The sequence below is a fragment of the Purpureocillium takamizusanense genome, chromosome 2, assembly GCF_022605165.1.
Source record: "Purpureocillium takamizusanense chromosome 2, complete sequence".
NCBI classification, from domain to species: domain Eukaryota; kingdom Fungi; phylum Ascomycota; class Sordariomycetes; order Hypocreales; family Ophiocordycipitaceae; genus Purpureocillium; species Purpureocillium takamizusanense.
Window position 1 is genome coordinate 1,651,079 of NC_063069.1, and position 11,698 is coordinate 1,662,776.

General features: G+C 58.3%; 4 protein-coding genes across 5 annotated transcripts; 2 read left to right on the plus strand and 2 right to left on the minus strand.

Annotated features, from left to right (window-relative positions):
* The first annotated feature begins 490 nt into the window (after positions 1–490).
* Positions 491–2,492, plus strand: JDV02_002316 (25S rRNA (uracil(2843)-N(3))-methyltransferase). Its single transcript, XM_047983330.1, has one exon. The coding sequence runs from the start codon at positions 1,229–1,231 to the stop codon at positions 2,426–2,428; it is 1,200 nt and encodes a 399-aa protein (XP_047839300.1). The 5' UTR covers positions 491–1,228; the 3' UTR covers positions 2,429–2,492.
* Positions 2,458–5,790, minus strand: JDV02_002317 (uncharacterized protein). The gene is made up of 3 exons (XM_047983331.1): positions 5,299–5,790; positions 3,456–5,238; positions 2,458–3,401 (listed from the first exon to the last, which is right to left on the minus strand). Exons 1-3 carry the CDS (start codon positions 5,753–5,755, stop codon positions 2,540–2,542), a joined length of 3,102 nt encoding a protein of 1,033 aa, XP_047839301.1. The 5' UTR covers positions 5,756–5,790; the 3' UTR covers positions 2,458–2,539.
* A 1,304-nt stretch (positions 5,791–7,094) lies between these two features.
* Positions 7,095–8,641, plus strand: CUP5 (vacuolar ATPase V0 domain subunit c). The gene is made up of 5 exons (XM_047983332.1): positions 7,095–7,286; positions 7,422–7,434; positions 7,548–7,677; positions 7,738–7,998; positions 8,057–8,641. Exons 1-5 carry the CDS (start codon positions 7,270–7,272, stop codon positions 8,122–8,124), a joined length of 489 nt encoding a protein of 162 aa, XP_047839302.1. The 5' UTR covers positions 7,095–7,269; the 3' UTR covers positions 8,125–8,641.
* ERG4 (Delta(24(24(1)))-sterol reductase) lies at positions 8,466–11,091 on the minus strand. Of its 2 annotated transcripts, XM_047983333.1 has the most exons (5): positions 10,797–11,091; positions 9,583–10,707; positions 9,125–9,529; positions 8,924–9,065; positions 8,466–8,867 (listed from the first exon to the last, which is right to left on the minus strand). In XM_047983333.1, exons 1-5 carry the CDS (start codon positions 10,826–10,828, stop codon positions 8,856–8,858), a joined length of 1,716 nt encoding a protein of 571 aa, XP_047839303.1. In that variant the 5' UTR covers positions 10,829–11,091; the 3' UTR covers positions 8,466–8,855. The 2 variants fall into 2 exon arrangements, with proteins under 2 accessions (XP_047839303.1, XP_047839304.1); XM_047983334.1 differs by having other exon boundaries at positions 9,583–11,091.
* Between the last annotated feature and the right edge of the window lie 607 nt (positions 11,092–11,698).

Sequence of the window (11,698 nt, forward strand, 5' to 3'; positions counted from 1 at the left end):
ACCCTCTGAGTTGCAGCTGCTACCAAGAGTGCATGCTTCGCAGTGACCAGCTAGTTACCTTATCAACGCAACACAACCTGTAGCTGCTGCCGAGTACCGACCGCCCGTGCCGGGGATGTCGGTGGTGCCGTCCGAGCAGTGACGTCGTTATGCCTCCAGTTTTATTGGGTACTGACACGGAGACGGACATGATTTGCGGCCTGGCTTGCCATTGCGGCTTTTTCACTCCTTGTTCTTCAAACCACTCGTTTCGGATTCATGGTTTCAACGGGCAACTGTGCGGTGCTCGAGAGTTCCGCAACGAAAGCTCGATAGCACAACAACGATGGCGGGGTTGTTGCTGACGACTGTGACCGTGACTGTGGGTGTGGGTGTGGGTGTGCCTGTTCGGCGGGGGCCTCGAGCCAATCTGCCGGGCCTGACGGCGAAACGGACGACAGTGCTCCGAAGGACCACCATTTATTTAGTCAACGCGCCGCCCGTACTGGAGTGGAACAATCATCCGGGCATGGCACTTGTGCACCGGAAATCTGCAGACGCACGAGTAGGAGGAGCACGGGAGCTCCGGGCTTGGACGCCGGCCGCGTTGGTCTCGAATGCCCGCCCGTCCGCCCGCCCGCCCGCTCGCCCGCCAAACTGACCCAGAGCCATTGGACGGCCAGCGATCTGGTTGGTAACTCCCAAGGTTTGGGGGTCGAGCCACTCATCTTTTCGGTGTAGTAGTTGCGACATCTCATGGCTGCGGAGGTGCTCGAACCGACACGAGGCCGACTTCCTGTGATCACGCCAGTCGGGCCGCCCGTGGGGAGCCATTCCATGCGCGCCGGCCCATTGTGCCTTGTTGCTGTGCCTGACGGGGGTGGGCATTGTGCGAGAAATAGGCACTTGCGCATTGAAAGCATGCAAACCGAGTCAGTAGTGAACGCCTACTCTCCTGGCATCTGGCGATGGGGGAATAATCTTGGGTGCTGGCGACGATAGCCTACCTAATTGGGCCTTGCAGCGGCTTCAGGTGTTGAGGCGCCCATGGTCGAAAAAAAAAAGCCAAGGCAGCCGGTTGGCGGATTTTTTTTTGTCGCCGAACGGGAAAACGGGAACCTACACCAACGTCCAGCCAAACTGAGAGAACCCAGATGAGGCATGTAGCCGCCGGGCAGCGCCTCATCTGTTGTACAGCCCATCAAACCCCCAAGAGAAAACCGGCGGACGCGCCCGGTTACCCCGAGCCATGGGCGGCCGATCGACGGCGTCCAAACGGAAGCCGGTTGCCCCGGCCGGCGACACTGGACGACAGGTAGCCGCCGCTGACAACCCCGAGGCCGACAACAAGCTACGGAAGCACCAGCAGCGGCTGCTCAATGTCTTCTCCGACGCATTCGCCGCCGTGCTGGCCCGCGACAGCCTCCCGACCATCCTGCAGGAGATCAAGCGGGCGCTGTACAACCGCGACTTTGCCGTTGCCTTTGGCCGCCAGGACTACCTCGAGGCCTATGCCGCGCGATGGAGCCCGACGCGTGCGCTGTGCTACGCCGCCGTCTTCCGGGCCATTGGGGACCATCTCGATGCCCTCGCTGTGGAAGCGGAGGTGGCGGCGTCTGATGATGATGTCGAGGCTACGTCGTCCCTACCGCCGCGAGGTGCTGCTGCTGCCGCAGACGGGGAGGGCGAGGAGGGGCCGAGATCTTCGGACAGCGGTGACGGCGAGGCGTCCCCTTCCGCGGGACGACGACGACGACGACGCCGCCTGAGGATGTTGTGCTTTGGAGGCTGTGCCGCCGAGCACGTCGCCTTTGCCTCACACCTTTGCGAGACGGGCTCGCGCGGCGACCTCACCCTCGTCGACTCGGCGCCGTGGTCCGAGACGGCGTCCCTGCTGCAGCGGCAGCTCACCTCGCCCCCTCCGCTGTCCAAGTACGCCTCGGCGGCCGCCCGCGCCGCCAACGCGGCCGCCAACATCGTCGACGCCGCGCAGCTGCGCTTCGCCTTCTGCCAGGCCGACGCCCTGTCTCTGGGGAGGGACCGGCTCGCTGACCTGGTCGGCGCGCAGCGGCGCGGGAACCCTACCCCCCTCGTCGTCACCCTCATGTTCACCCTCAACGAGCTGTACACGGACGGCGGCATCGGCAAGACGACGAGGTTCCTGCGGCTGCTGGGCGAGGTGCTCCCCGGCGGGAGCCTGCTGCTCGTCGTGGACAGCCCGGGCAGCTACTCTGAGGCGGCGGTGGGCAAGGAGAAGAAAAAGTATCCCATGCAGTGGCTGTTGAACCACACCCTGCTTGGCACCGAGACTGCGGGCTACACGTGGGAAAGTATCGAGTCGGAGGATTCCGTCTGGTTCAGGCTACCGGACGGCCTGGATTATCCCATCCAGCTGGAGAATATGAGATATCAGATGCACCTCTACAGGATACACAGGCCAGAGTCATAGCGTCATTCAATATGACAAATGAAAGATATGTTGATGCGTTTGTCAATCAAAAAGTCCTGCTCAGGTGTTCGAGTGTCACGTAAGAATGTATATCTAGGTATACAGGTATCATCATGCCCACACCAGCTTCTTGATCGAGTGACCCAGCTGCTCTAGCAGGCCTGTGTTCTTCTTGGCCGCCTCCAGCGAAATGATGTCCCCCTTCTCAATGATGCTCTTGGGTTCCTCCCCCTCCTTGCGCAAATGGAGCTCTAGTGCTAAGCGCTCAATTTCGGCGCATATCGTGACCACCTGTTGGAGCTCGGTCTGTTGCGGTCCGCCCTCCGACTCGTGCACCGACGACGCCATGTAGGGTGCCTTGAACGCCAGCTTCCGGATAGCAGGCGTCCTAGACTTGCCGGAGAAGAAGTTGGCGAAGCCGCTCTGCCTGCTGGATCCGTCACTGCTTTGCGAGCTCGACTTGGGCCCAATCTCCCCGCGTGTCGAGAGCGTTCGCGTGTTCGTTCTCGTGATGTTGCTCTTGCCCGGCTGGTACTCGACCACGAACCCTACGTTTCGCATCTCGTCCATGTGAGCCGGTGCGACAGTTGAGGTTATGTACATGCCAAACTTGATGTGCACGACGTTGCCGAGATGGACTCGCTCAAATGACGACACCTTTTCCAGGTCCCAGTCGACACGGCACAGGTAGAGAGCTACATCGGTAAGAAGCAGCACAACGTCCTCCATGGGCCAAGATTTGACGACGTCTGGGCCATTGGGGCTGATGAGCACCCACCCGCCGTGAACCTCCTCGTTGGCGTCGGCGACCACCCGTTTCTGACACAGGTCGATGGCTCGCTGCCTCATCCTAGAGATCGACACTGCAGGGTCCTTTGTCATCATGTCGGATTCAAACTCGTCAAACACATTAGCCGTGACGTTTCCTAGGAGAAAGTCGATGGCAGCTTGACTGAAGTAGTCGTTGACCATGCTGTCAATGAGTCAGCGTCAAGTCCTCCGCAGGCATGGATAAATCCTAACGCACCCGTTATAGAAGCGAGCGAGCGAGAGGCCGAGGTCATTCAGAGCTCCTCGGTAGTCTCTCTTCCTCGTCCGTGTGTAGTCACCTTTCATCGCGGCGGTTGAGGCATATTGCTTCGAGACTGCATCCCCGTTGTCGGCCCAGAGAGTGTTGAACCATGCAGTCTCCTGGTCGAGCTGGGCGCTCATATCAATCCCGTCTTCTCTCAATTGAAGGTCAAGCATGTGCTTTGCAAACGAACTCTGGCACACGTTGGTACGATCCAGACAGTCCATGCAGTTGGTCCGGAGGATGCCATTCTGCTTCTGAGATACGGCGCCGTCTTGCTTGGTGGTGCTACCAAAGTCCTCCAGCCTGCCCCGAAGCTTGAGTAACAGGTGGTTGACGTTCTCAAACTTCATCCCACGACATGCTTGATGAAAGTCAAACCATTCAAAGGGTATCGCCAAGCCGCCCAATGCTTCATTGTTGAGACGTTCAATGTTCGTTTGGTATTGAGTCCCAATCGGCTCTTCAATTCCGTGTTTCTCGACAAGATTGACTACTTGGAGTGCTCCATACGTACGCATCAGCTTTTCGAAATGGCGCTTGCATGCTTTGTAATTCGTTTCTGTTGAGTGCTGCAACACCGGAACTGGCTTCAGCGAATATGCAGACTGAGTAAAGAAGAGCGGTATGCTTCCCCTAATCTGCAGGAACGAATGTATGGGGGTGGTGTCGTCCCAGGTCGGTGACGACAGGATCTGTTCGGTTTCAACCATGTTTGCCGTGTTACCAGCCTCGTCTACACCGCGACGAAGATACCGAAGCCCAGCTCGCCGGGTCGATCGCCGAGAAATGAGCGTTATGAGGCACTTCCTTTCCGAAGGCCTCAGATCCAACGAGTCTCGAGTCTTGCCGGACGGTGGGGAGCTCGGCAAGGAGCCAGAGGCTGAAAGACTGCTCATCTCAAGCGAGTCTGCGGTCGGGTCATCGTGCTGCGGGGGTTGACTGTCCACCACAAACGTGCGTTGCCCGATGAAGCCTTGCATGAGCGGCAGAGCCAACGCGTCCTGGCCCGTCTCTATGAAAGGTTGCATAATATGTCGGTTCCAGAAAAAGGTGCTGTCGACCTGCGAGTAGAGCGGCGCGTCCGTCCTTGGAACAAACGAGTCTTGCGCAAGGCTGCGTGTGAGATCAACGTCGTAGGAGAAGTAGAAACTTCGTGAAGAGCCGAAGAGAACTTTGACGGTCTGCAGAAGCTTTGGGAGCAGTGCTGAGACGGGTACCGGCTCGGCCATGCCGTCTTTGACAGGGCCCTTGGCAACGGAAGATGCTGCCGAGTCGGTGGTACCGGGCGTATCAACGTCAGGTGAAGAGACGCTCATTCCCATGTTGCGCCTCTGGTCCATAGTCCACCCACTACGACTGAACCAGCTTTGCGCGAACCTCCCATAGCTCCCTCTCCGGCGCATGACGTCTTCTGCCACACTGCTCCGCTTGGACTGCGACTGGGGTCGTGGCTCTTTGTCGGCGGCGGCAGCAGCATCGTCAATGTCGTCGGAGGTGCCACTAGGAATCTCGACATCCTCGTCGCTGCTCTCCTCGCCATCGCCCGATGTCTGTGCGGACCGGCCGCGTAGTTGACTTGCTGTCCGTTTGATGGACTCCTCGGCGTCTGTCCGGGTGTGGCAGGGCGTGACAGCCACGTCTGTCACGACGTAGACTGGAAACCCAAAGATCTGCGCCACCTGTTGTCGTCGAGTAATAGTGACCAGATAGCTGAGCTTAGACACCGTGATCAAGCCTGCGGCGTGGTATCGTCAGCATTGCCGAGCTATACTCGGAGACGGACGGGAAATATGACCTATTACACCAAAGGCCTCGAAGGACGACTCAGGCTTCGAAACGTCGGGCAACTGGTCCCAAGGCACGGCGGAGACGATCGAGTCGCCAAAGTGTACCCGGACGGGCAAAGATGGCCTCTGCCCTTTGGATGAGAGGGGCTGGATGATGAGACCGTCAATGGCAGCACATATGATGACTTTGCGGGCGACGCCGGGCATTGCGACAGACGCACAGCGTCGAGGGCGGGTGGCAGTGCTGGCTTTTACAAGACGAGTACGGATGCTGGGACGGAACGCAGTAAGCAGAGCCACCAGGAAGGATTTTGAAGCAATAGAGGCACAGACTTGGTGGCTTGAGGGGTGACGGGAACAAGAAGTATGAGGAGCGGATCGGAGACGCGACGAGCTGCCCGTGCAAATCCGAGGCTCATGGAGCCCGCTGGTAAGGCCTAGCCAGGCGAGGGTCAGGCGCTGCATCCATAGTACTAGGTAGTGGACCTGTGCTTAATTATTAAGTGAGGCAGGTAGGCAGGCAGACAGGCAATTGTAGCAGCACCCTGGGGCCGCTAATAATAGGCCCCGGCCATGTGCTGCCCCGATCGCAGCGTTGGACGCGCTTGGGCGTCATTAGCAATGGAGGGAGGATCGTGCCTACGCTTCTTCTAGCGCTTCCAGTAGCACAACGTCATCGCATGTAATTGCGCACCAAACTGCCAAGTTTGTGTCTGTCGACGACTGTCCCAAACCCCCAAGGTTTCGAACCACTGTTGGCTCGATCTCGATAGGTAAGATGCTTGGGTCACTTGATCGCTTGCCCGCCCCTCGCAGCGGACCTTGTGCGTCAGAACTGACTGGCACTGACCGCTGCGGCGCTCCTTGGGCTTGACGCGCATCAACAGCATTGGTGTCTGATGTCATCTCTGCGACCTCGATGGATGCCGCTGATGGCTGGGCAACCGTGCAACACGCTACCAGGAATTGCGCTCCGTGTTCTCACTGTTCTCATGTTCTGTAGGATGACAAGAGCAATGTCATGCGATCTGGTGCTTGCACCAAATGTGGGTTTTCCGGGGAACCGTGGCACCACGAGACAGCGATGCAGGCAACGGCATGCTGCTTCGTCGTGCAGGTTGCAGCATATCTATTGGCCTATGTCTTGCAGGATTGCTCCGGATGCTTCGTGCAACCTCGAAAGCGGAAGTATCGTTTGTCAATGTCATCAAAGAAAGTAACAAATGCCGGAACAGTCTTGCATCCTGCACGGTTAGTCTGAATGCAGAGCATCCGACTGCAACGCGGGGTACTCGATGTTCCGCAGACGCTTTTAAAGCTACGATATCGTTCGTCCACAGTCGACCCTCCTGCAGGCGATGCTCGCATCTCTTATCTGGGCTTGGGCGGGCGTGTTCGGCTGACTGTGGCGCCAAGGATTTGCAGCTGGAACGCTTTTATTAGTATGACGAGTTGGTGCTTGGTCGAAGCTGGGACGATCCGCAGTCGATGTCGGGATCCCTTTTGGGGGGGGGGGGGGAGAGGATAGTCAAGAGCTCCTCGGATTGGTGCCGACTGGGTGAGAAGGCGCTTCTCAATATTATTCAATACTACCACCAACTGCTGTGGCCGAAGATGGTAACAACAAGCAACCTCAGCTGGCGGAGCTCCAGTTTGTCAAGCTACGCTACGTACTGAGCTTGCTCGCCCCTGGCGGAGCGGGGGCGCTAATTTTCCGATCCCGCACGTGCCTTACGTAAACAGTCATCCGGACACTGTGCGGCAAAACCTGGTGGTCTGCGACTCGCGGGCTCGAGCACCCGGCGTCCCGTCACCTCCAACCACCACCACGACCGCATCTCGCCATCGCACCCGACGCCCACGGTTCATCGCCATCTACAGCTCCTCGAGCCATATCGCGTCGAGCACCGCTTTTGTAGCACCCTTCAGTCCTTCGCGCAGCAATCCGCACCTCGCGTCACCCGCCTACAGCCGATACAATGGCCACTGAACTCTGGTACGTCAGCGCACCTCCCTGGCCAGCGTCGTGAGCTTCGGTCGCATTCAACCGAGCTCCTGGCATCTCCACAGGCTCGCATCCCGCGCCGCTGCGCTGTGATCAATCACTTGAAGCTAACCTGAGGATGCGCAGCCCCGTCTACGCGGTTAGTACTCCTCTATCCCCAGACAAGCACGACGTCACCGAAAACGCTGCACGGGCCCATTCATCGGCGAACCCCATCGACTCGCGAATCCCTAGATGCTGACTATCACATAGCCCTTCTTTGGTGCAATGGGCTGCACCAGCGCTATTGTCTTCACTTGCTTGGGTGCCTCCTACGGTACCGCCAAGTCTGGTGTCGGCATTGCCGCCATGGGTGTTCTCCGCCCCGACCTTATCGTCAAGAGTGGGTTTCTCCCATCACCTAGAGCTCGTACGGGTTTCCGATCCTAACAAAGCGCTGCAGACATTGTTCCCGTCATTATGGCTGGTATCATTGGTATCTATGGCCTGGTCGTGTCAGTCCTGATCTCCGACGGTCTCAAGCAGCCGTTGGCGCTCTACACTGGCTTTATTCAGTTTGGTGCTGGCCTCTCCGTCGGCCTGGCCGGTCTGGCGGCAGGCTTTGCCATCGGCATTGTGGGTGATGCTGGTGTCCGAGGAACGGCCCAGCAGCCGCGCCTCTTCGTCGGCATGATTCTGATTCTCATTTTCGCCGAAGTCCTTGGTAAGAAGATACAGCGCTAAAGCTGGGCTCATTGCAGCACACTGACGACTCTGAATAGGTCTGTACGGTCTCATTGTCGCCCTTCTCATGAACTCTAAGGCGACGCAAAACGTTACCTGCAACTAAGGGGCGGCGCGAGTCTCAACGAGACTTGAGGAACTGGCCAGACAATCAACCCTATCCACACGGCTTTTTGGTTCCGAGCATGCCAGCAAATTAATCACAAGCAATCGAACAACAGCTTTTTTTTTTGAGCTTGATTTACTACAACGCAAACAGAAGCTTGAACGGTGGTCGAGAAAGGGCGATGGCAATGAGTGGTGGGCGATGGATCCAGCAGTCACTGGCGGAGGCCGTGTATGTACAATACGGAGAAGCTGAGTGTTGGGCCTCGGAGCGGTTTCATTATAGACAGTCGTGGGGATGGGGGGATCTAGTGTAGCCGAATGTGCATATTATCCTCCATCCCCAGGACTGCAACGCAATGCCGTTGCCTAAGATTAGGTAGCGCGACGGGCTCTCCTGTCAAGACTCAACGTCAAGTCAACGAGTTTATCAAGGGTCCTCAGAAGAAACATCCGAAATAATTATATTCCCATTACACGTAGCGAGGAGCATTAGAGCATCTCCTCTCATCCAAGAGACATTAAGAATGGCTGGCCCCCTGCAGTCCGGGGCGTATTTTCGTTTCGTGACACCCCCCCCACCGTCTTTATACCACCACCTCTTCGAAGCATTGAAATGTGTGACAGTCTTTCTCCACTGCCCGCAAGGCAGTATAAATATGTACCTAAGAAGACGAGATTCCTTCCTGCGGATACGAACAGGATGGATATGTGGGCTTACCCGTGCATCCTTTAGATGACGTACTAGAGCACAAGTCAGAAAGGAGCTGAAGCCGATGGGCCGTTGATTGGATACTTACGGGGATGAACAGGTAGGGGACGCGCCGCTCGTATTCGCGCCAGGCTTCGCCGTACTTGGTACGGCAGCGGGTGATGTCGCGGCTCGCTCGGTGAGCAATCATGCAAACGAAAAAGAGCGGGTAGAACCATGGGAAAGGGCTCCTGAGAATCAACATTAGCGATCCGTAGATGCCTGGGGAGGTAACATGCGGCCGACTTACTTAAAACCGGTAATCAGGCCCCACGAGATGGCGAACCACGTGTCAGCCGTGTAGTGGATCTTGCGGGCCAGACCGTACCAGCCGTCGACGAGAATGGTGCCCTGTGGCGTCTCGATCGTCTTGGGGTTGTGCAGAGTCTGCCAGGGGACCTGAGGGAAGCTCTTGCGGAAGACGAGCTTGCCCTTCTCCATGGCGCGGAAGCGGTTCTTCTGGCTGTTGCAGCTGTCCCAGACCCAGTACCAGAAGAGGTAGGCAGCAAAAATGAGAGCCAACGCGAATCGGTTCCAGTGGTACTCGGATGGGTGGTGGTTGGCAAGGTAGATGGTGCAGTGGCAGTACGACAGGGGAACGCCAGCCAGATTCCAGAAGATGAGCATGAAACCCCACTTCTCGTAGTACATGTCCCTAATCAAAGTCAGCCATGCCCGCAGTCCTGAGACAGTGGAAAAGCAACCTACCAGGTGGTGATTATGAGCTCCTCACCCTTGGCGCAGGCATTGGCATACAGGTAGTGGGCCATGACGAGGAACCAGACCTCGCCAGAAACGTAGCCGTAGCGCTCATACTGTCGAGCGGCGGCACCCAAACTCAGTATGAGCAAGAAGTACCAGGGCATGCGAACCTCGAAGAACATCTTGAAGTCGAGGATGCCAAACATGCGAGGGTTAAGCTCGGCGCCCATGAAGAAGTCATAGATGACGTGGCCGGTCATGCGGTGCTGCTTGCCCCTGTAGATGGCGGAGACATAGGCGACGATGCTGACGAGGAAGCCGCTCAGGATGGCAACGGACAAAAGAGGGCCGAACTCGTCAAGGGCACTGTACAGCTTCCAGATGCCGGTGAAGTGCAGGACGGCAAGGATGGCGAGAGTGAAGTAGAGACTGACGTAGGCATTGCAGTAGTATTTGAGCTGCTTGCCGTTCGCATGCGGCAGAGGCTTGCCCCAGCCCCAGACGCCGGGCAGGAGGCAGTAGCAGGCACCCTGGAAGATGAGATAAGACCAGTACCAGGCCCAGGCCTTGACGTGGGGGAACGCGCCGGTGTAGACGAGGTGGACGAGATGGGCAGCGAACTGCGGCCAGGTCTGGCCAGGCGTTCGCGTGGGGAACTTGCCGTCGTAGTAGGTAGCGCCGATCCACATATACCACATGAGGACGGGGAAAAAGAACATGAGGAACGCGGTGCCCAGGGAGCCGCCGAACTCGAACTCGCCAGAGTAGTCCTTTTTGGGGTCCTGTCCCGGCCGCCAGCCGTCGACCACGTTGGGGTCGACGGATACGCCAGCCTTGACTTGTGACTTTTCCTTGGCTGAGCCATTCTCTCCCCGAGTCACCTCGATGTGGCCGTTGGTGGCGGGCGGCGGCTTCACAGGCTCCTGCTGCTCCTCGTCCTCCTCGTCGAGGTGCTCGGAAAACTTGGCCGTGGTGCGCCGACGGATCGATCGCGAGCGGATGGACGTCTCGGCGGCCGAGCTGGAGTCGTTGTCCTGGTCAGAGACGTCGGGCGGGAAGGAGGATTGGCGACGCGACGAGCGTCGCGACGTAGTCGGAGTCTCGATCATGCCGTCGAAGAGTTCCTTCTTACTAAGGCGGCGTTAGACAACGGGAGGAGAGGAAGCAAGGTCAAGGCTGGGCTGCAATGCGCAAGAGGTGCAAAAGTCTGTGCCACGTACCGAGGCGTCTGTCGTAACGAATATCTCGACATGGCGGCTGCGGCGGCGCGTTGGCCTTTTAATACGTTGGACGAGAAGGGGCGAACAAGAATAAGAATACGAAAAGGGTCGCCAGCAGAGCAGAGCAGGACCAAAAAAGCAAGTCCAAGCCACAGGTGACGAGTCGCGGGACCAAAGGAGGAAAGAGCGGCAGCAATTGGCGGTCCTGAGAGCCCCCAAGGTCCAGTGTGTGTCTCACGGTGAAAAACCGAGAGGAAAGTCCGTGGGAAGCGCGGCGATGGACGGAAGGTGAAGGTGGTGAGAGGTGGTGGATGAGGGTGGCCTCTTTTTTGGTGGAGAGCGCGGGCGGGCGGGCGGGCGGGCGCGTGTTACGCCATTGGCGCGCGCGCTGGGAGTGGGCGTGGGAGTGGGATTTGTTGACGGGACGATTCGCCGGTGGCTCAGGGGCTTCAGGGGCGCTCGCTCGTTTTTTTTTTCCCGCTCCCGCGCTGGTCGGGGCGCGCGGGGGAGATTTTGGGTGGGGGGGGGACCAGAAGCAGCGCCGGGCTGAAGAGAAGGATTCATCAGTCTTCACCACCACGGCGGGACGGACAGGCACTACGTAGCCAAGCACATGGACGCGCAAGCGAAATGACCTGATGCATAGGCGCGTGGGCGTGCGCAAAGACCGCACGCAATGGCCCGCGCCGGCCATGGCATGGCCCCAGATGCCGTACCGTACGTAGCCCTGGATTGAACTTGATCTTGCTGGCTCCAACGGCGCGGTGCAGACTGCGGACGGGCGGGCGGGCCTCAACCACGGACTGTCCCTACGGCTTGCTGCATCCACCTCGGCCTTTCGGGCGTTGCATTTTCCGTTACACTTTGTCGTTGAGCGCAACACCGAGCATGGCGCCGGACGT